Raw genomic sequence first — 23,558 nt, forward strand, 5'->3', positions numbered from 1 at the left:
ACAATTTACTAAACAAAAAAAAAAAAACAAAAAATTATAATATAATATTTAGATATATTTTATTCCATATTCATTGTTCTACCTAATTAAGAAAATTTTCAGTGAAAAGAAAAAGAAATTGTCAAGTTTAAATAATTAAATTAAATTAAATTAAATTATTAAATTATTAAAATAATTAAATTAAATTATTAAATTATTAAAATAATTAAATAATTTCCATTCTCTGAATTATGGCCTATAAATTCTGTTTTTATGATATAATTATTCTCTAATTTAGTTAATTTTATACAAAAATTCATTGAGAATACTTTTGACCTACATAAAAAGAAGTCACCCTTAATTGTTGGGTTATTTCCGTAATGTAAGCATAAATTATTTGCCTTTTTTACTCAAAAATATTTGAATTTGCAGTAGAATGTACTAAATTTACCACTCATCACAATTTATTTAAAAATGATAGTAAAATTCTTTAATAAAATTATTATAATTGGATGGACGGTGTAGGATAATGAAAGATACTTCCATTGTATTACAACTTTAATTAATTTTTATTAATAAATGATTGATTCAATTAAAAAATAATTATTATATTTTTATGTAAAAATTTTGAGTTTAATTCAATTGATTGTTTGTTAAAGTCATTTTTAATATATAATCTCTAACTATTTATCTTAAATTATTAGATATGATATATTTTACTCTAATTTAAAGGATTAAATAATTTATTTATTCTCAAATTTTTTATTTAAAAATAAAACTCCTTCACTTAGTCTTTTTTTTTTTTTTGGTCATTGGATTCTATCCAGAATTGGCCTAAAACTACAGCCTGCAAAATGAATCAGGCAATTGGTTATGTTGTTGGAGATTGGACCTTGAAGTCACCTATCAGCATAGGAAATGAAGAAAGGGATCAAAAGCTTCTAATGGCGATGGTTCCAACTTCCAATCAGCTCAATTGGCAACCATAGGCCCAAAAGCTTAGGACAGAGACGGTCCAACATAGATATTCCAGTGTACCTAAGCTGATCTATATTTACCGTATATAATTTTGATTAATGAATAAATTATTATATCATAATTTTTATATACATCAAATATAAAATAAAATAATATTATTTAATATAATTTTATTTATGATATAATATAATTTTATTTTATTATAATTTTATGTTTCAAATATAACTAAAAATTATTATTTGATCTCCTGTCTACAACAAATGAAGAAAGAACCGTCGGATATAATGGTAAAATCGTTAAAATTTTGTAAAAATAAAAAGCAAACAGATAGAACTCAAAAACCCTAAGATTAACCATAATCAAATAATCAAAACTATCAAAATACAGATAAAACAAAAATCAATTGAAAAAATATATTAAATAAAAATCAACTAAAAAATCCATCGCAAATAACAAAAATTGTTTAAAAAATCATAAAATTTGAAATTTTATTTTTTTAAACAATTTTCTCCTAAAAAAATAACATCCACAGACCAATACAAGCCATTATAAAAAAAAAAAAAAAAAAAACCCTTTAAATCTAAGATTTTATAAAAAAAAAAAGATTTGCAATTTTCAATTTTTTTTTTTTGGAATCTAAAAAATCTAAGGACACTAAAAATAGATAAGATTAGTGAAACTTTTGAGACTTTTAAAGGAGTTTTTCGGATTTCCGTGAGAGGTTCGGTTAAAAAAAAAGAGATGAAAGTGGGTTATTAATTAAAACTCAAAAGAAAACTTTGGTGGAAGAGGAAAGATGAAGTCAGAGGTAGCTTTTCGAAAGAGAAAGAAGCATGTGATAGTTTGAACAAACTATTAGTTTACATTTCAATTCAAACAAAAAATTTATAAATATTTGCGTTGAAGCGGTGTAAACATGCTAGATAGTTATTACCATCGCCTCCGAAGAAACCGAAACAGCACATGTTCAAAGTCTAGATTATGGCTTTGACTTATCTTACTTGTTTTTAGTATTTTTGTTTTTTTTACTTTTCGACCCAGGTGATCAAAACAGTATTTTGACTTTTTTAAATGAAATTTCGTGGGACAGCGGCAAAATCCACCGGGATCGTTATTGATGTCATTATCAAACAAAAAAAAAACACGAATCTCCAGACGCTTTTGCCTTGTTAATAGTCCACCATGGATGGCGGCGTTGCTTAGCATCGAAGTCTCGTTAATTAGGTGATGACCATTCAAAGCAGTTCTCAAACTTGGCGTCATGGCTTATGCTTTTTGCATCATTTGTTTATTACCCTTATTACGACAAAATTCCCATGCAGTTTCATATTCGTTACACTTTTCGTCTATGGCATAAATCAGTTGAGCAATGCTCTTATCCTATGAACGTATATTCAACTCTATCAGTGTGGAAAATTTGTCCATCCAAAACTTGGAACGTTCAATACGAGTGGCTGACGGGCGTGACGAAGTAACCTAAGCAAAATTCTGTACGCTTCCCTGTTTTTTGAATCTTATGTATGTATATATATTCAACTAAAAGTCTCGATTTCTCCAACCAGAACTGGGAACGTTCAACACGTGTGGCTTACACAGCACAGCAGTGGTTGAAGGGTGTGAAGAAGCAATCTCAGAACGTACCGGTAGGTTGCTGTTTTCCTTGTTTTTTCTTTCCTTTTCTTTTCCAGTTCTATGTCAATGATAGCAGCTTTAATTTTCTTTATCTTTGGTAATCCTATCCAAATTTCAGTTTCCTTTTAATTGGATTGTTTTTGCCTGTGGAATTGATTATTGCCCGTCTGTGTTTTTCCTTCCCCAGATTGCACTTGCAGTTTTCTAAAATGACAAGCTCCAATCCATGGTCGTTACTTTTGGTTGGAATTTTGGTGACACTAAGTTTACAACATTCACAAGCCTTTCGGAGACATGAAAATAAGATAAAAACTGCTGTTTTTCTATCACCTAAGTTTGTGCTGGGACCAGGATCAGTGGAAAATAGATTATATTACAATCTTGAATTTCCAAAAGGTCATATTGCCTTGAAAAGTTTCAATGCAGAACTGATTGATGAGGCAGGGAATCCTGTTCCCCTTCATGAGACTTATCTCCATCATTGGACTGTTTCAAGATACTATGACCTTAAGTCTAATGAAAATAAAACACCTAACATGTCAGATTTTATTTCTGGGAGAAATAGTGGGATTTGTCAGGATGGTGCTCTTGATCAGTTCTTTGGCCTTGGGTCTGAGACACGAAAAACCGCAACTCATATTCCCGATCCATATGGAATAGAAGTTGGTAATCCTGCTGACGTTCCTTCTGGGTTTGAGGAGAGATGGATGTTTAACATTCATGCAATTGATACAAGGGGTGTGGAAGATAGATGGGGATGTACCGAATGCAGGTGTGATCTGTATAATGTTACAAAGGATCAATCTGGAAACCCTTTGAGCCCAGACTACAAAGGGGGTTTGTTATGTTGCTATGATCGTACACAATGCAGGTTGAAACAAGGGTTTAAGGGCATCAGAAGAGCCCTTTACCTTCGATACACTGTGAAGTGGGTCGATATGGAAAGCTCTGTTGTGCCTGTTAAAATTTATATATTTGACATCGCCGATGGTTGGAAAAGGTCTGCTAATTCAACAGGGATTAATGCAGAGCACTCTTGCAAGGTAAATGAACTGTTTATGTGCTGCAACAATTTTTTTGTCAAATAAAATTTCTTTTGAAGTATCAAGTCACTGAACATCTTTGATGCAGGTGGAATATGACGTTGAATCTTGCCATGCTACTGGATTGGCTGGGGATGGGTGCCTTGACGCCAAAAGGATAAGCCTTGACATGCCATTTGGTGGTTATGTCATTTATGGTGTTGCACACCAGCATGCAGGGGGCTCTGGTTCTGCTCTCTATAGAGAGGTACTTAAATGTCTTGTTTCTACTTGACAGTACTTTTGTGCCATTGCTAAAAAAATTTAGATGTTTAATGTGATCATTTTGTGAACTCAAGTAATATGATGTCTTCTTATGATGATGAGCTTTGCCTGCTTGCATGTGGTGAATTCAGGATGGCCAACTACTTTGTTCTTCAATACCGACTTATGGGAAGGGGCATGAAGCAGGAAATGAAGCTGGTTATGTTGTAGGAATGTCCACCTGCTATCCTCAACCAGGAACTGTCAAGATATCTAAGGGGGAGACTCTGATTCTGGAATCTAATTACAGTAGTTTCAGATATCATACAGGAGTCATGGGGCTATTCTACATTTTGGTTGCCGAACAATTGCCCAAGCCAATTCGCACCTAGCACACTTTTGTTCAAGTAAGTTTCTAATCCTCAAATGATAAAGATTGATGAAGAAAAATCATTAATCTTACCAGACTAGTGTTCTTAAGCAAATTCGTAAGTGTAGGAGATAAGAGAAATTTCTGCTAGCTTTCTTTTAAGAGAGATGACTATAATAGAGCATTTAAGATCGTTATTTACATAAACCAAACTATTGATAGGTGCTGGCTAGCATGGGTTGGCAGAAGTGGTAAAGGGGGAAACCTGTGTGCTAATCCTTCGATGGTTTTTTTTTTTTGGTAAATGATTTGTAAGTTTGAAAAATTCATAGATAAAAATTTAATAGATCCGTAAATCTCAATTAGATTAATAATTTATCCACCTTTGGAGACAGGTAACCTCCCATGCTCCTAAATTTTTTTTGAAAAGAAAAAAAAAACAATTGATCGGTGCTGACCAAATCGGATTAATGCTTAAATAATTTTTTTTTTTTTTATTAAAAGGCTAAAGAATAGTTAACTCACTGCGGCTTTGTTGCAATAAGGCTTCTTGATTATTAACAATTTAGATTAAACCTCTGATATTTTTATGAAACTCTGATCTGATGCAGACACAGGACATTCTTATATTTTAACTATCCTTTGGGCCGCGGTAGCAATTGTGATGTGAAGATGTTCTTGTGACACTGTAGTATGTATTGCATCAATAAATTCCATTAATTTTGTTGTCAAATGAGAGATATATAGGCATGAATAAAGCAACTCTCTGTAATAATTTGAAGCTTTGAATATCGGAGTCCATTTAACATCACTTGCATGTTATGTGTAAGGCGTTTGAGTGGTCTAAATTGGATTTGGCATTGGCTCATCTTTTCGCAGTTCTGCTTCTCCATATGCAAATCTTGCGACATCTAAGCCTAGACAAATGGAGTTACAATTAAACTTCAAATTCGAATCAGTCGATTCCAAAATCATTTGGCTGATTATTCATTGATATAAACCTAAAGTTTTTACATAAAAAGGAAGTAAATCCAAACAATTGGGAATACATTTAACAAGCTTACTTGAAATTTACTCCAACTGAAGGCATTATATATATGCAAAGTCATAAGAAAAGGATTGAAAAAAAGTGGAGAGTAACGAAAGTAAAATTCCCAAAGAATCACATTAGCACAACTCTCTTCCGGACAGATGATCCGACCCCGGCCAAAATAAGGCGAAAAAAAAAAAAAGATTACTAACATAACAGTTGAAAGGATGATATTGCTTTCTCTAGTAGCCTCTTCTACCTTGAACCCCTGTAGCTGTGGTAGGCAGAGGAGGAGAGGAAAGTAAAGGAAAGTTATAAGTTAAAAGAAAAAAACCCAGACCCCAGAAAAATCTCTGCCTGTCCCTGATTCTAACTTGGCTGCCTCTCAAAGCCCACAAAAAGAAAGGGAATTTGGAAGGTGTAGAGCTTTGGGGCCAAGACGTGTTAACTCAATATCTGGTCTGGAGCCACACTCAGCTTCTACCTTCAATTATCTTGCACGTGTATTTTTCCAATTTGTAATCACTCTTTCTCTCTTTCATTGCTTGGAACCGCCCGTTTTCCTTCTTTCAATCTGCAGTAATGTTGTTTCCTTGGTTGGTTTTGATTTTAGGAAAAAGAAAACAAAACCCAAATTAAAACTCGTTTAAAAAGCTTTGAATTTATCTCATTTTTTGATGTAGTAAGTCTGTTCCTTTGGAATTTTGACTAAATTTCCTTCCTTTTGACCCCCTCCTCTCCAATCAAAGACAAGCCTTCATCCTTGTCCTCTTTCTCTCCCTGATTCGGTTCCATTTTTTTGGATCCTGAATTGATTTTTGGGAAAATTACTTCCTTTAGAAAAAAAAGGTCTTTTTTATGTTGTTTGTTTCCAATTTTATAGAACAGATCTCTTCTTGCCAAACCTCCATGCTAGCAGAAAAGAAGAAGAAAATAGGTGAAATTTGGTAAGGTAATTGGAAACGTTGTCGTTTTGGTATTGTTATGTCTGGAGCAGCAGGGCAGGGCGTGGAGCATGTGGGCTTGCCTAAAATGGAGACAAAATCCAAACCCGAATGTTGCAACCCGGTCAAAAAATCGGGACCTGTCACAATGGATCATGTTCTGTTAGCATTACGCGAGACCAACGAAGAAAGGGATTTAAGGATTCGGAGTTTGTTCAATTTTTTTGATGCAGCCAATGTGGGATTTTTGGATTATGCTCAGATCGAAAAGGGTCTCTCTGCTTTGCAGATTCCGGCCGAGTATAAGTACGCCAATGATCTGTTGAAAGTTTGTGATGCAAACAGAGATGGGCGCGTGGATTACCACGAGTTTAAGAGGTATATGGATGATAAGGAGCTTGAACTTTATAGGATTTTCCAAGCTATTGATGTGGAGCATAACGGATGCATTTTGCCTGAGGAGCTATGGGATGCGCTTGTTAAGGCTGGTATGCTATGCTCTGCATTATTATGTATAATAATTGAGTTTTTATTTTTTATTTTTTTGTTTCTCTTACCTTGATATGTTTGATTGGTTTGGTGAGGTGGTTGCATTGATTGGGTTGATAGTGAAATCATTAAAAAATTTGAACAATTTTTAGTTTTTTGCTCATAAATTGAGAAGCTGTATGTTGCTTTCTATCTTTTTAATGTCCCTTTCACTAGAATTACTTGTAATCATTGCGAGATTGGAGAATTTGGTTTTGCTGTGTTTGTAATTCGAACTGGCGCTAGGTACCCGTAAGGAAAGTAGATTGCGTTAATAGTAATTCATCCAGAAGCATTGTTTTGGATTGCAATTTGAATTCGATCTGTATGTCTGTGTTGTTTGCTAGAGAATTCCTGGTGTCGTTTCTTGTTTGGTAACTATGTGCAGTCGGACTAATTAAACACTAGAATTGATTTTCCTACTTTTTACAAAAGCTTTTAATAATTTAGCAATTGGTTAACTTTCCTTGGAGACTAAATGAAGTGATTAAAACAACTATAGAAAATTGCTGTGCTCAAATCTCAATGATGGGTGACTATAGAAGCACGTCTTTTCAAATTTTTATTGGTGGCAGATTGAATTCATTCTGTGAAATTTTGGTGCTTAAACTCTTTTTCTTGGGGGGTGAAACACATGTATAATTTTTTCCCTTAACTAGATATATCTTGAGATTTTGGGGTGGGTGCGTAGATAACAAGCTTGAAGGAGATGGTCTTCGGGCCAAAGAAATGCTGTTTATCTTAGGTAAAATTTGTGAAAATAATTGATTCTAAATGGAGTGAATCATACATTTACAAGGTGTGACATAGTTCTTTAAGACTTTGTAACATTGACTCTGAAAACTCTCTATAATGGAAGTTTAATTAAATGTCTTACACTTGCTGTTAGATCTCTGTGTGTTTTGACATCTTTATCCCATCGGAGTGGCAAATGGCAATACAGAAAAATAAACCATGACCTTGGAGATCATTGTAGAGCATAACCAGAGCTGCACTTTTATTGGTAATATAGAGTTGTGGGTATGTATTGTCTTGATCAAATTTCTCAAGGAATTTGGAATAGGTTATACTTAGGTGTTAGGAGGTTGCTTCCACAGTTTGTAATGGAAAGCCTTTATTTGAAATTTTCTCAAGGGAAGATAATGAGGTGGGTATAAAGCTTTACATGCCAGATGAGTTTCCTTCTGGATGGATATATTAAGCGTTTCTTATTTCAGTTCTTAAATCAACAGAAGAAGAAAGGACTTTGGATGCATTTTTTGAATCTGCTGTTCTCTTGTTATTGTTCAAGTATGTGTTCTTTTAGTCACAGACTTTTCTGAAACCCAAGTATTGGCGAGCGGAAGTCTGAACTGTACGTTCGTTCTATTTTAGAGAAGTTGCTAATGAGTGTTTTCTTGTCTCTAAAATCTACGTTAAATGTGAATCTGTGATTTTTATATTTCTTTTATGAATGCATCTGCATTTGTTGAGGTACCTGAATGAATCCTATGGTTTGGTAACAAAGGTTCTATGTGAGCTTTTTAGGGAGGTTTTCCACCATTGAAGGAAAATGTTCTCCGGTATCTTGTTGGTATGCTCATGTGTGACTTTGTTTGGCGTGGAATTCGAGACGGTTTCTTGGTCGGTGTAAAATATGTTCTAATTTGTTTTGCTGGATGTTTGAGACAGTTTCTTCTTGGAATATATTTAGGTATCTATTGGTGTTCTTACATGATGAGTAAACATGTTACAGACTTGGACTTGTGGATGTTATTGATGAATCTGGTGCTCCCTTTTTACCCTACATGATTTTTACCTCTAAGCTTTTTGGAATCGTAATTTTGAGTTTTATAGAGATTGGGAAACTGTGGATTGGCTTATGATACTTGGCCTATGGTGTAGTTTGTGGGCTTTCTGGAAGCGCTGCTTTCTTGAAAATACACTATATGCAATGGAAACACATGATAGTTCCTGTCATCATGATTTCTCACATTTAATTCTTATTAATGCTTCATGTGGAAGGGCTGGTAGTTCCCATGGTTGCAATTAAACATTTGTTTTCATCTTATAAGCCCTGGCAGATTGTATTTTGCAGGGATTCAAATTGATGATGAGGAGCTTGCTCGATTTGTAGAGCATGTTGATAAAGACAATAATGGAATTATAACATTTGAAGAATGGAGAGATTTCCTTCTACTCTATCCTCATGAAGCTACGATTGAGAACATCTATCATCATTGGGAAAGGGTTTGCCTTGTAGATATTGGAGAACATGCTGTTATTCCTCAAGGCATCAGTAAACATGTTAAGAGAAGCAAATATTTTATTGCAGGAGGAATAGCAGGAGCAACTTCTCGCACTGCAACTGCTCCTCTTGATCGCCTGAAAGTGGTTTTGCAAGTGCAGACTACACGTGCTAACATTCTGCCAGCTGTAAAGAAGATATGGAAGGAAGATGGTGTTTTGGGGTTTTTCCGAGGTAATGGGTTAAATGTTGTGAAGGTAGCACCTGAAAGTGCTATCAAGTTCTATGCATATGAAATGTTAAAGAATGTAATAGGAGACAGTATGGGAGATGCGAAGGGTGATATAGGTGCCAGTGGAAGACTAATTGCTGGAGGTGTAGCAGGTGCAGTGGCACAATCTGCTATCTACCCGATGGATCTTGTAAAAACTCGGTTACAGACTTGTGCTTCTGAAGGTGGAAGGGCTCCAAAGGTGCGGAAACTAACCAAGGATATATGGGTTCAGGAAGGACCTCGAGCATTCTATAAAGGTCTTGTCCCATCTCTTCTTGGGATTATCCCATATGCTGGCATCGACCTTGCTGTCTATGAGACCTTGAAAGATTTTTCAAGGACATATATTCTTCAAGATGGTGGTACTTTTCTGTCTGTTAGGTTCCTTATGTTTCATTAACTTTGGAGTTTCTTCAGGATTTCTCGCTCAAATTGCTTTCTGACGACTCTTTCATGTTTTTGTAGAACCTGGTCCCCTTGTGCAACTAGGCTGTGGAACAATTTCTGGAGCTTTAGGAGCAACCTGCGTTTACCCTTTGCAGGTTATTAGAACAAGGTATGATTATGTGAATAAGCCCATTTTCTGGTAATTTAGGCATCTGCATCACAATATACTGGTTTTGGTATCTGTATCAACAAATTTGTTATGTTTGCTTATTGCTTAGGGTTTTTTCTTTTTTTTTTTTTTGTTTTCCCAGAATGCAAGCTCAACGTACTACCTCTGATGTTCCATATAAGGGAATGTCCGATGTATTTTGGAGAACCTTTCAGAATGAAGGTTATAGAGGTTTCTACAAAGGACTGTTTCCCAATCTTCTCAAGGTTGTCCCAGCTGCAAGCATTACATATTTGGTTTATGAGGCTATGAAAAAGAGTCTAGATCTTGGCTAGAGAAGTTCTGCAGTCAGGCTTAGTGGCCTTACATTTTATTGCTGAAAAGAAAGTAGAGTTGATGATGAATATAACCGTAATAAGATAATTCAACAATTAAGTAATATGATTATTTGAGTTATATGATAGGTGATAATTCCCCTTCAGAGAATGGGGTGCATAATTTTGTAGTAAGAAAAAATGTTTCCCCAGGCTTACCTAAACTAAATGTTGAGAATCGGGTTTATAAGACAATGATGTCTGACTTCCAGGTTGATAGGTATCAAACAGTTCATTTTTTTCTTCCTCCTGCCTCGCGAACTCTTCTTTTTAATGTCTTTGAATCCAATACAAGAGATGAAGGATCTCTTATAGATGTCGAGTTACTAAAGATTGATCTTCATTTAATATGCAATCTGTTTGTGTTGAAAGTGCTCGTTAACTGAGCACAAAGTAATGGTTCTTTATCATGGACAAGGCTTCTTCTTTTTTTTTTAATGGGATTGTTGTTAAAATGCTATAGCTGGTTTTATGCTGGTTTTGGACAGAACTTTTCCAATTAACATGAGAATAAGATAATGTTACATTTCCATGGTTGATTGCTACTTAAAAAAAGCCATTGAGAAGTTTACAGAATTCTATTGATTGTGCTGAAGTATCAAATACAACTTGCTTGCCCACATGTTTTGGCTTCTGATTGTACTTAAGTACCTGTTTGTGCTAATATCAAGTATGGGTACTCTTTTTTTCATGCCTTGAGTAGAAAGGCAAAGAAAGAAAAAAAAATTGCAATGTCTTGCTCCTGTCCACATGAATATATGCAAATATACTTTTTAAGACATGAAAGTGCAACAATTACCATCAAAATCTTTGAACTTGAACTTGGTTTAGAGACTAAACTTAAGTGCTGGTGAAACTGAGAATTTTGTGTACAAATAGCATGTCGATGAAGAAAAATTTTATTCATAACCTGAAACAAGCCCAATGTTATCCTACTGCTCGTTTCATAGCCCCCAGAAACAAGCCATTCGTCACCTGAGGAAATCCTGGCAATATTGAAGCAACAACTCAGGAGACCCTTTTCACAGGGTCAATCTATTCAAATAGAAAAGATGAGTCTGAAACACTTTTTTATCAAGGGAAATGGAAAGAGCAGAATAATGTCAAACAGTGAAAATCTAACAACTTGGAACAACTCAGTCTGCTAGTATTTGACAAGCTCATTTCAATCTGAACCATAGACTCAGAGTTTAGACACAAGAGTGAAGATGAAACATAACAAGAAAAGTAAAACCTGGAAGAAAGGCATGGCCTACCCTTTGCCTCAATGACTTGCCTAGTTGCATTTTGCCCCTTCAAATCCTCTATAAGGAAGAAGTAGGTAACATTATCTCATACATGCAGTAGTAATCATCACCTGTAGTCTTCTTCTTCTTCTTCTTCTTTCTTATCCTCATTTTTGGCAGGAAATCTAAGCTCTAAAGCTCAGAGCTCGTATAGAAGAAATAACAAGAACAGATTGCATTGAATAATCATTGGTTTTTTAGCACCCATGCTTTTATAAAGACCCTTGACCCTTTAGACAGGTGTCAATGGCACAATCTTTCATTTAAAAATAAAGAAATAAAAGAACGGACACAAAGGAAAAAGATCAGCCAAGACCTAAAGTGTGTGAAATTTGAAATGGACCCATGGTAATCTTATCTTCCACTATAAGAATATTATTATTCTTTGCTATTACATAAATGGTGACTGCTCCCTCCTTAATATTTCCTTTAATTTTTACATATATTTCATTTTTTTTATTTTTGTATATTTAACATTATGAATTTATTTTTTATAACATTGATTTACCATATTTTTATAATAAAAATGTAAAAAATTGAAAATCAATTAAATATAATAAATAAAAGTATTAGATATTTAAAACTTAAAAAAAAAATTATTAGAGACATTTCAAAAAGAAAAGGTCGAAAATTAACTCAAAAAAAATGGAAAAAAAATAAGAAAGTGTCACAAAGATATAAATCACATACATAGATTCGTTGGTTATAGTTATCATAATCATCAACTAATATAAAATTAACATAAATTCATGAACAAGAAAGACATATTGGTCAATACACATATCATTTCTTTTTTAAGCATGATTATAGTTATAGGACTAAATTGCATTTTTAGTTTTTGATTTTTTTTTATGTAAACTTTTATTTATGATTTAAAAAGTTTGAATTTCATTTTTATTCCTTTGAATTTGTATCAAATTCATTAATTTATCAATACTTCATTAAAAATTAAATAGATATAGATAAACTTTCTATACACATGATCAATTAAATTTAAATTTTCATAGTACAATGATAAATGATGAAAAGTAGAGAAGAGAAAGAAAGAGAAGAAAAAAAAAGGATGAAAAGGTTACATAACAAGTGGAGAAAATTATATTTGATATTTTTATAATTATACAATTATAATATATAATTTTTATTTAAAATATAATATAAATATATAAATTATTAGCATGTTAGATTAATCAAATATACGAATTACTAAATTTAAACAAAGGATTTCCACTCCAAAGAAAAGAATGAAAGATAAACAAAAGGAAAGGTAGTTAAAGCAAGTCATGGCAAGAAAGGAAAGAAAATATTAAGGGAGGATTATGGAAGGAGATATGACCTTTTGTTTTCAAATATAGAGGGTACAATCGCTTTGCACCATCCACCTATTAGTTTTACTCTTCACCCCATTTGAAAAGGGGAGGATGTGAGCATCTATGCTTCAATTAGCACTGCTCTAAATTTAGCTGGAAATAATTCAGAGTTTTTTTCATATATTTATTTTTAAGAAATGATAATTCAATACATCTTATAGTCAAATTTTAATGTTTATAATTATTTTTTTATTTCTAAATAAATTTGATAAATTAAAATATAATATGATAATATAATACGAAAATAATATAAATAAAGAATACGAAAATTACACGGTTTAAAATTTTAAAAAAATTATAAATAGATTTAATAAAATCAAAAATATTTATTTTATATTTTCATATTGATATAAACTACGACATGTAATTTTCGTATAAAATATGATATGAATATAATATTTTATATGATACGGTGACATGAATTGTCAAATCTATTTTTAAGTTACACCAATTTTTTTATAAAAAGTAGTGAGAGATATTAGGGGTTTATATGTGAAAAAGACATAAAACAAACAAATTAAATTAAAGAACACAAAGAATTTATCTTCTTTGGAAACTCTTGATTGTGGAGTGATAAATTAAGTAGACCGGTTCCTTGGAATACTTGAAGCTTGGATATATTCTTATCTTTAATTATTATTAGCTTTTCGAACAAAGGTTTTTTCAAATTATTATCTTTTCTATAAAGTTGAGACTGATGGGTGGTGATTAAAGTGTAAATAATGCATTGGTTTAATTTAAATAATATTTGAATTTGATTTGATCATTATTAAATTAACTTTGAGTTCAAATAATTTAATTCATTGAATGAATTGAATTTGAGTATTTTAATATTCGACTTGAATAATTTGTAAATTTAATTGAACTTTTATATTTTAATATATATTTTATTATTTAATTAAAATTACTATTTAACTTATATATTATTTTGAATTCATATTCTAATATAAATAATTAAGCTTGAAATCAAATATAAAAATTGAGCTCATTTTTATTTGATAAATAAATTTGAATATTTTATATTTTTATTTTGAATTGAACTTGAATTTGAAAACTAAAATTTAATTGAACTCAAATTAATATTTCAAATATCGAGTTTCATGTCAAGTTCAAACTTGAAATTTTCGTTATATTAACTCGATTCGATTCAATTACAGTTCCAACAGTAACTTTTATGATACACAAGCATGTGTTGTATTACCACTTTAATTCATTAATTTTTTTAATATGATCAAATATACATCTAAGTCTAATTTCCTTTGTGTATGATTTCTAAAAATACATTCTTTCATGATTTATTACATTTAAGATATATTTTTTTTAAAAAAAAATTCTTACAAAAATCAAAATCTTTGGTCGATAACAAAAAAATTCTGTTATTATTATCAATTAAACTAGCCTAGTGGATTAAATCATTAATATTGATAATAAAAGTTGAAGATTGGTTGGATTGGTAAGATTCAAATAAAATATCGAGTCCTGTTGTCAGCAATTCCCCTACCGGCAGTTGAAGGTTAAAGAAAAAAAATGATGAATCATTGAAAATAGGAAAGACCAAGAGAAAATGAACATGCCAATGAAACAACCAAGAGGCAGTCACCATCTAAGGAGGGTTAGCATGACCAGACAAGACCAGCATTACTCCTTAGTCAATCACATGTGTGTTCCCTGGCTTGCGGAAATGGCATTATTTCGAATTAGATTTGGAATATTAAACAAGATTTATTTTGTTAACCACAGATATCACTGTTAATTCGGGCATGACTCAGCCCGTGCAGGTTCGAATTTTGCGGGTTCGGGCATGATCTCGAAATGTAATAGAAGTTCAAAGTCGTAATAAGTGGCCAGGGACTGCGGTTGTAATGAAGCCTAAAAAGAACAAGGACTAGGGAAAACATCTGGGTCAGGTCAAAGACAGCAATTTAGCATTAGGCCTTGTATCATATTGGCCTCCGACCTAATGAAAAAGAAAATGGAAACAGAAAACTGTAGTTGAATGACGTGCCACCAAGCAAGTCATCAGCAAAATATATATATATATATATATATATCTTTATCAGTTCCTGATACAATCCGATCAAGCAAAGCCTAGTGTAATCTCCCACTATTCACTCCAGTAAATATCGTGGCATTTAGATCGACTGTAAGTAATTGTTTATAGAAGGACTTTTTTTTTTTTTCCGTGTTTTCATCTCTGATTTTCTGCTTGGGTTCTCATTAAAATTTGCTTTATGATTTCAGGGTTATTTGAAGCTGTTAGCAGATTGGTTACTAGGAAGGCAATATATGCCACCTCAACCCCACCAAAATCGAAGTCATATGCACCGACTGCCGATTTTGGTTACACTCAAGATGCCAAGCCACCAAAGAAAGTGAGGGCTGACTTCCTGCCGGTCTACGTAGCAATGGGCACGATAACGCTGTCAACCACCCTAGGGCTTCACACCGCATTGCAGCAGCTGAAGAACTCGCCACAAGTGCGAGAGACCAAGAAGCTAAGAGAGACTCTACCGGAAGTGGAGGAGCCTGATCGCGTGCTGGATGAAGCTGATAGGTTCACCAAGCAGTCATTTTTCAGGATAATTGCCCACGTTCAGGAAAATAATGATGACTATGCCATTCATGACACTACACGCGGTGATATTTTCGCTCACAGGCCTATGCCTCGGCCTGAAACTCTTAAACCAATTGGTGATAATCCCACATTTCGTGTCCTAGATGGTTAATTGCCACACATAACAAGCTGTTTTTTTTCTTCCTTTTTTGATGAGGGAGAGGGGAAATTTCTAGGTTTTCCTTGTGGCTCATGACGTGATGTAACTGCATAGTGAAATAATGCCGAGATTTTGTTTATTTTGCTCTTTTTAGTTCTCTTCCTGGTTGCTACCTCATGTCACTAGACTCACTACCTAAAACCCTGAGATTGTGAAATCAAGACAGTAATGATTTTGGTTCAATATTCACTTTATTGAGTCATCTATTCTTCTTTTCCCGGTGAAAACTAAAAAGCCTATTTCATTCAATAATAATTCAACAAGAGCGTGTAATCTGGCAGGATTATATGTAACATCCCCCCATCGTTTGCAGCTGAGCAACATCTTCTTCATCGATGCATCCGGCTGATCTTTTTAAACTCTTTGACTTAACATTTCCGACTCAGTTCGAAACCTTCAAGCAATTACAAATGAATCAGAAACAGGCCATATTTGATATTTTTGGTTCCATCTAATGTAGACACTTTAAATTTCCAGCCTTCAATATACTACTTAAAGATCTAACTGGGCTCTTGCTAATATGCAGGGAGGCTTTCTCTTCATATTTTATAAAAGCAATTGTAAAGAAATATGTCGATTGGGGTTGAGTTTGACAATTAGTGTGTGATGTTTACTGTGGAGCTCATGGAGAATAATAATGGTTGAAATATATTGATTGATACCCATTTTATACTAGACAAGGTCGATGTTTAACATCTTGAGAATCCATACCTTAGCTTGAGTGTTAATTACGCCTATATATTCCTTCGACTATGTGCAACCACCAACCTTATCATCTTAAGGGCCAATATGTTGGTTCCAGGAAGTAGTAGATTCTTCAAGATATAATATGGTTTAATATGTGATTTTGCATTTTTCAGGAAAGATACAGATTGCAAAATGACAGTTCGTTTTATCTATGAAAAATTGTTTATTCCAGCCAAGTTCTCCTCCAATGTGCATGATATTGTTACTCTTATATTTTGACTTTTAAGGGTGAAGGTCTTTTCCCTCAATTGGCAGTCAGGCATGGATTCCATGTGTACAGTGAGAGGTATATATACAGCTCTAGTGGTCTCACTTTTAGCTTCTAGATAGAGATAAGATTTATATTATTGCAGAATATTTCTTCATGATTTACCATCCACTTGGGTTGACATGTAAAAGAAAAGCATGAGATAGTACTTGACCCTTGTAGTATGTAATGAGCCAGTTAACTAAGATCAACGTTTTATTCTCTGAAGATTTGAAGGCTACAGATCCCAGGTGCAATTATCTCTATATAAACCAGCCTGAGGTTTGTTATAGGTATAAGCAACGAAGCATACATAGGAATCTGTCGAGTAATTTTTGAAGAAACCGGAGACGGTTTCAGGGATCCAAAAGTCTCTAACTCTCTCTCTCAACGGCTCTTCTGATATATAGATCTGCAAATCCTTCTTTTCTACTGCAAGGAGGAGCCGTTGAGTTGAGAGGGTTAGAGAATGTTGGCTCTCAGTCTATCAGCACTTCAAGCAACACATGATTGACTATATACCCCGATGGCTATACTGGAAACCAGGTATATATAACTTTTCATCTATGGCTCAGCTCAGCTTAATAGTTGACAGCTGCAAATAACGTGCAAGTTAACAGTGCCTAGTTATAACTTTGAAATGTTGGCTCTCAGTCTATCAAAACTTTGAAAATATTGGCTGTAGGAGAGCGTGACACTGAGGAGAAAGGTAATATAATTTCAAGGGTTAAAACAAAAGCATGAGATATTACTGTAATCATGCCTAGATTTATGTTGCTTTAAAGCTTCAATGTATTCTCTAATACTATCAAAAAAATTCTTTGAGGTTCCAACAAATCTGGATGCAAATGAATCAAAACCATTTGCGAGGTCAGATTGGAATTGAAATTGAGTTCGACTAGATTTCATGCTAGAAACTCTTGGAATCTGGTCTGCCATTTTGATGGAGTATCATCAATTGTGAAGATTAAGAATATTATCGAAGATGAATAGTTATGCACTTAATAAGAGTCAATGGAGTAATATAAAAGGATGTAGTAGTTGATGTTGCATGTAGGGTTTGACACAAATTTTCACAGAAAATAGGGGCAATTATCTCTATAAACCCCCCTTCCCCAGGTTTCAGGTCTGTGATAGGTATAAGCAACGAAGCAAACATAGGAATCTGTCGAGTAATTTTTTAAGAAATCCGTAAAAGTTCCAGTTTCCCTCAAAGGCTTCCAATCTTTCCTCATTGGAGCAGCCTGCCAGGGAGACTGAATACTTACTCCTCAATACAAGGGGCCTTTTATAACCCCAATCAATGAGAAATGGCAGATTCTATGTCAAAATTTAATTTCGGTAAAATCATAAAAAAAAACTGCATCAGTCAAGATAGCTGAAAATTTGAACATGCGGATAAGTATTGTATGGTCTCAACAAAAGGTTAGAGAGAGTTTGACATATTTGAACTCATGGTGCAGACCCCCAAATTCCAATGCAATCAACAACAAAAGAAGAATCCTTGTGCAAAAACATGATTTTGTGATTACAAGTGGTTGATCTTAATTTCCTACAATCATTACTTACCAAACAAACAGCCTGGAAAGTTTCGAAAACCGAACAGTAGCATAACCCAACTTCGGCATACTCGCCAACAGTAGTTACAGTTTAGGTGCAACGTCGACAGTTGGAATATCTGTTTTCTGGCTGGAGAATTGTTCTCGGGACCCCTAGCAGCCTTTAAGAATATTGTTAAAGGCCATTTCGACTAGTGTATGTGGCATATTGCTTCTCATAAATTTATTGAAGATTTCATGTCGATACAAGGGTATAATACTTTTCAGAAACATGTTTGGACAGCAAGAGCAAGATCTTCGAAGTTTACTTACATAGAGATCGACTGTTTCTTGTCTTTTCGTTTTTAGAACTTTTGATTGAATCAAAATGATTTGGCACTAAGCCCAAAGACACTGCACTAAACAAAATTTTGTTTTCTTTCTAAATCTTGATAGTTTCATAAACATGTAAGAAAATAACAGGAAGTTTCTTTGTAAGTTGCTTTCATTGGTTAATAAAACAATAAAACAAGAAAAGGGGCAAAAAAGTACAAAATAAGAAGAAAGGTAGAGACAAAACTTTCTCTTGAATCTCTCTATAAATAAATCTCAGAGCTCTTTTTCATAACCTGCTTTTTTATTTCTTTCTCTTTGCAAGTGAAGAAAACCAGGGATCCAACGGTCTCTAACTCTCTCCCTCAATGGCTCTTCTGATATACATAGATCTGCAAATCCTTGTTTTCTGTTTCCAGGAGGAGCCGTTGAGGTGAGAGCGTTACAGAATGTTGGCTCTCAGTCTATCAGCACTTCAGCAGCACATGATCGACTATATAACCCGATGGCTATGCTGGAAACCAGGTATTTTATATATATATATATATACAGCTTTTCATCTATGGCTCAGCTCAGCTTCATAGATGACAGTTGCATATAATGTGCAAATTAGCAGTGCCTAGTTATAACTTATCAGTTACTAAATGCATGCAGTTCTCGTAATAATCTCTATATTCTGAAGTTACCTTGTAAAAATCAAACGCATTGCTACAGCACAATTTTTTCTCAGTCGCAACAGGTACTGATTTCAGGGAGTTTGCAATGAAAGTTCAAGCTGCAAAGGTATAATTAGTTTGAAGCTTGTGTGGCGCCATAAGTGAAGGGATGGTTCTGACAGCTTTAACCTATGGATTCCCTCAAATCCACATGCTTAATTTGAAAGCTTGAAGTCATAACAATGGCTTATCCAACAGACTCAAAAGAAAAAATTACCTTATTATGCTAATAACTTCAAAAACCATGAGACAGACTATGAAATTCATTTCCATCTCTGTATTATACAAGTGAATGTTTAGTTTTAACTGAGTTCATTAAACTTGAAAATTTGAGCATTAGTTAAAAAACTATAACCGCAGATATCTCATGCATAGAGAAGCTCCAATTTTCTCAAAGCTGGATCACCTTCCATTTACTTTTATTCAACTTGCAAATTGAAAAGGAAAGTGTTTCTTACATAGAATGTAGTGCTTTTTAGAGAAGAATATATATATAGAGTATCAATAAACATAAAAATAAGATAATTTGAAAAATATGGGCATATAGTAAATGTATGATTAGTGCAATTAAATTTGTATAAAAGTTATTAAAAACATGAACATCATTAAGTTACCATGATTAAATTGAGGCTGAAAAAAACTCAAATAAAAAAAATCACAAAAATGTTAAATTTTAAATCAATTACATATTATTTTTCAAGAATAATTATATAATCAATTGAATTAAAATTCATGTTTATTTTAGGTAAATTTGAAATTTTATGTAATGTAAAATATTAAAATTCGTGTATTCGTATCGTATTTTATATGAAAATTACATATTATAATTCGTATCGACAAGAAAAAATAAGATATTTTTTTTTATTTTGTTAAAACTATATATAATTTTATTAAAATTTTAATCGTATTATTTTTTTATTTCATATTTATATTATAGTTTAAATTATTAGATTTAATTTTAAGACTAATTTAGCTTCATAGCATGCAAACATGGAAAAAGAAAACAATAATAAAAAAGCAAAAAATGGGCCAATATTGGGTCCGATCACCATCCACCAAATGGGGCTTTTCCTATTTTAGACTAGGTCAAGCCCGGCAAGCGATTAACCAAAGCATAATACGTAAGCTTCCAAATTCAATTAAAAAATCCTATACTAAAATTGTACATAAGCAGAGTTCATGGGATGGCTTACGTGTCGACAAACGATTTGTTGATTTCACGTGGCACGTACTATCATTGGGCCAAACAAGTCGATGCCAGTGTCACGAAGATGTATAAAAGTCCACAACACACACAGTTCCTGCTTTGATTTAGATTTCGATTCAATCAACATCAGAGTTAGGGTTCTTGGATTGATGATGATGGGGCGTTTCGCTCTTCTTCTCCTCCTAGCTTTCGCGTCGCTGCAGCTCCTTTGCTTCGCCGCCGATGATGATTTGGTAATTTGAACTTTGTTTTAACCTCGATTTGTTTAAGAATATTTGAATCTGTGAAATTGAAAATTGAAAAATGAGATTTATCGATTTTGGGGTTTGTTTCTTTAGGTATTTTATGATTCATTTGAAGAGTCATTTGATGGGCGATGGGTCGTCTCTGATAAAGATGATTATAAAGGTAGGTTTTTTTAGTACTTTTACGTTTGATTTTTGGATCTCTTCAGTGGGATATTTTCTGATGTGTTTTTCTTGACACTGATCATTGTATAAATATGCATAGAAGTAAGCTTAAAGGATGGATCTTTGGGAAATTGGAAATAGAGATAAGATGCTTAATGATGTTTATGATGCACCATACCTCATGGCTTTGCTTACATGTTAATGCATTGCAAAATTCACGATCTTATCTTTGCTCCATCATTGGTAATCAATCTTTTGATACTTTTTGAGATGGAATTATCTTATCTTTCCTGAAATTTTGTGTCTTTTTGCCATTTAATGTACCTAATTGTACACTTGCATCCAAGTTACTTCAAATTTGAGGTGTTGAAGTTTAAATTAGTCTTGACTGTTGTAGAAGTATCCTTTGTGATATCAATTGTGATGTCCATATGTCAAATGGGCATTTTAGGGAGTGAAGAATATATGTTAATGTGGTTTTGGGGTTGCAGGTGTATGGAAGCATTCAAAGAGTGAAGGGCATGATGACTATGGTCTTCTTGTGAGTGAGAAGGCAAGGAAGTATGCAATAGTGAATAAGCTTGACGAGCCTGTGAGTCTCAAAGATGGAACCATTGTGCTTCAGTTTGAGACTCGCCTCCAGAATGGACTCGAATGTGGTGGTGCATACCTGAAATATCTTCGTCCTCAAGAGGCTGGGTGGAAGCCTAAGGAATTTGACAATGAATCCCCTTACTCTATCATGTTTGGACCCGACAAATGTGGGGCCACAAACAAGGTGCACTTCATCCTGAAGCATAAGAATCCTAAAAGTGGGGAATACATTGAACACCATCTTAAATACCCACCTTCTGTCCCATCTGACAAGCTTACTCATGTGTACACTGCCATCTTAAAGCCTGACAATGAAATTAGAATTCTGATTGATGGAGAGGAGAAGAAGAAGGCAAACTTCCTCTCAGCTGAAAATTTTGAGCCTCCACTTATCCCTGCTAAGACAATTCCTGATCCTGATGATAAGAAACCTGAGGACTGGGATGAGAGAGCAAAGATTCCTGATCCAAATGCTGTGAAGCCAGATGATTGGGATGAAGATGCACCTATGGAAATTGAAGATGGGGAGGCTGTGAAACCGGAAGGATGGTTAGATGATGAGCCTGAGGAGATAGATGATCCTGAGGCAACCAAGCCAGAAGATTGGGATGATGAAGAGGATGGTGATTGGGAAGCCCCAAAAATTGATAACCCAAATTGTGAAGCAGCCCCTGGTTGCGGTGAATGGAAGAGGCCAATGAAGATGAATCCAGCTTACAAGGGAAAATGGTCTCCCCCACTAATTGACAACCCCAATTACAAGGGTATTTGGAAGCCTAGGGAGATTCCAAACCCCAACTACTTCGAGCTTGAAAAGCCTGACTTTGAGGCTATTGCTGCCATTGGTATTGAGATCTGGACAATGCAAGATGGTATATTGTTTGACAATATTTTGATAGCCAAAAACGAGAAAGTTGCTGAGTCATATAGGGAGACCACATGGAAGCCAAAGTTTGATGTTGAGAAGGAAAAACAGAAGGCTGAGGACGAAGCTGCTGGTTCAGATGGGCATGCAGGCTTCCAGGTAATGCACTAGCAGGCTTACTTTTGATTGTTTTTCTTATTCAATCTTATACCATATAACTTAAAGTTGGTAATATCTCCTGCAGAAAAAGGTCTTTGATATCCTATACAAGGTTGCTGATATTCCGTTATTAAGTGAATACAAGCTTCAAATTCTCGTAAGTTCTCTTGATACGATCTTTCATATGCAAATCAATAATTCATCGGTGGATTTAATCTGAAATTTTGAATTTCTCTTTTAGGATCTCATTGAGAAGGCCGAGACACAACCAAACCTCACCATTGGTGTCCTAGTCTCTATTGTGGTGATTATCCTCACGGTTTTCTTCAAGCTCATTTTTGGTGGGAAGAAGCAAGTACGGATTTTTGAACCCCTCTTGTCTGGTCTAGTTTTTATGTTTGTGTTTTCGTGATCCGCATCAGCTGTTTGTCTTACTCAATGGTTAACCGTGTGCAGCCAAGAGTAGAGAAGAAACCAGAGGTTGCTGAGACATCAACTGATCAAGGAAGCAGTGGAGAAAAGGCTGAAGAGGAAGAGAAAGAAGAAGCCGCTGCTGCTCCTCGACGAAGGCGGCGTGACACTTGAAACAAGTCATAAAAAGAGGTGGCCGCCTGGCCGGTGATTATCAGTTTTCACTTTGGGCAAATTTTTGCGCTTTAGGTGGTTTTCGTAGCCGAAACATTCATGGTCCTTGTGTTTTTAAAGTTTTACTTCTGAATATTATATGTATGAATTGAAGAGTATTTTTTTCTGCCTCGAAAAGCTAAAACCAAGTAGACGGAGTTTGAAGTTTATCATATTCCGCTGCTAAAGCATGGTTTTCACTTTTAAATTGGATCGTAACGTCCAAATCCCATTGCGGCCAATGAATGGTAGATGGTGTAGAATTTTGTTAAACATTTTTTCTGTTTGAAAAAAAAAACATGAAGTTCAATTGTTGAGTTGCAGCTGGCGGAGCATGAATATGTCGTAGAGGTATTATTTCTTAGGAATGACTTTTCCCCGTAAAACAGGTCAAAATGTATATTTTATTTAATATAAAATATTAAAATTTGTATATTCCTATAAAATTTTTTCAATATGAAAATATAAAATATATATTTTTCATTTTTCATTTGGTAAAATTGCATCCTATAC

At 34.0% G+C, this 23,558-nt stretch overlaps 4 protein-coding genes and 1 long non-coding RNA gene across 8 annotated transcripts; 4 read left to right on the plus strand and 1 right to left on the minus strand.

Annotated features, from left to right (window-relative positions):
- Positions 1–2,513: 2,513 nt before the first annotated feature.
- LOC111314308 (uncharacterized) lies at positions 2,514–5,056 on the plus strand. The gene is made up of 5 exons (XM_022915521.2): positions 2,514–2,600; positions 2,777–3,632; positions 3,721–3,879; positions 4,028–4,282; positions 4,857–5,056. Exons 2-4 carry the CDS (start codon positions 2,799–2,801, stop codon positions 4,265–4,267), a joined length of 1,233 nt encoding a protein of 410 aa, XP_022771256.1. The 5' UTR covers positions 2,514–2,600; positions 2,777–2,798; the 3' UTR covers positions 4,268–4,282; positions 4,857–5,056.
- A 136-nt stretch (positions 5,057–5,192) lies between these two features.
- LOC111314295 (calcium-dependent mitochondrial ATP-magnesium/phosphate carrier protein 2-like) lies at positions 5,193–10,588 on the plus strand. 4 transcript variants are annotated; one of them, XM_022915496.2, is made up of 4 exons: positions 5,193–6,707; positions 8,825–9,610; positions 9,714–9,804; positions 9,947–10,588. In XM_022915496.2, exons 1-4 carry the CDS (start codon positions 6,260–6,262, stop codon positions 10,137–10,139), a joined length of 1,518 nt encoding a protein of 505 aa, XP_022771231.1. In that variant the 5' UTR covers positions 5,193–6,259; the 3' UTR covers positions 10,140–10,588. The 4 variants fall into 4 exon arrangements, with proteins under 4 accessions (XP_022771231.1, XP_089622254.1, XP_089622255.1 ...); XM_089766128.1 differs by having other exon boundaries at positions 8,825–9,607; XM_089766129.1 differs by having other exon boundaries at positions 5,193–6,597; positions 8,811–9,610.
- A 473-nt stretch (positions 10,589–11,061) lies between these two features.
- On the minus strand, positions 11,062–11,871 carry LOC149516926 (uncharacterized). The gene is made up of 2 exons (XR_016345349.1): positions 11,435–11,871; positions 11,062–11,164 (listed from the first exon to the last, which is right to left on the minus strand). It is a non-coding gene; the product is annotated as an uncharacterized LOC149516926 (long non-coding RNA).
- A 3,117-nt stretch (positions 11,872–14,988) lies between these two features.
- On the plus strand, positions 14,989–15,668 carry LOC111303886 (uncharacterized). Its single transcript, XM_022900387.2, has one exon. The coding sequence runs from the start codon at positions 15,063–15,065 to the stop codon at positions 15,555–15,557; it is 495 nt and encodes a 164-aa protein (XP_022756122.2). The 5' UTR covers positions 14,989–15,062; the 3' UTR covers positions 15,558–15,668.
- Positions 15,669–20,494: 4,826 nt separating this feature from the next.
- Positions 20,495–23,218, plus strand: LOC111314333 (calnexin homolog). Its single transcript, XM_022915574.2, has 6 exons — positions 20,495–20,626; positions 20,732–20,801; positions 21,295–22,421; positions 22,507–22,578; positions 22,663–22,776; positions 22,878–23,218. The coding sequence occupies exons 1-6, from the start codon at positions 20,543–20,545 to the stop codon at positions 23,004–23,006; spliced, it is 1,596 nt and encodes a 531-aa protein (XP_022771309.2). The 5' UTR covers positions 20,495–20,542; the 3' UTR covers positions 23,007–23,218.
- Positions 23,219–23,558: the final 340 nt, after the last annotated feature.

The sequence above is a fragment of the Durio zibethinus genome, chromosome 9 (genome assembly GCF_047325235.1).
Source record: "Durio zibethinus cultivar Kanyao isolate XHJ-2024 chromosome 9, ASM4732523v1, whole genome shotgun sequence".
In the NCBI taxonomy this organism is placed as follows: domain Eukaryota; kingdom Viridiplantae; phylum Streptophyta; class Magnoliopsida; order Malvales; family Malvaceae; genus Durio; species Durio zibethinus.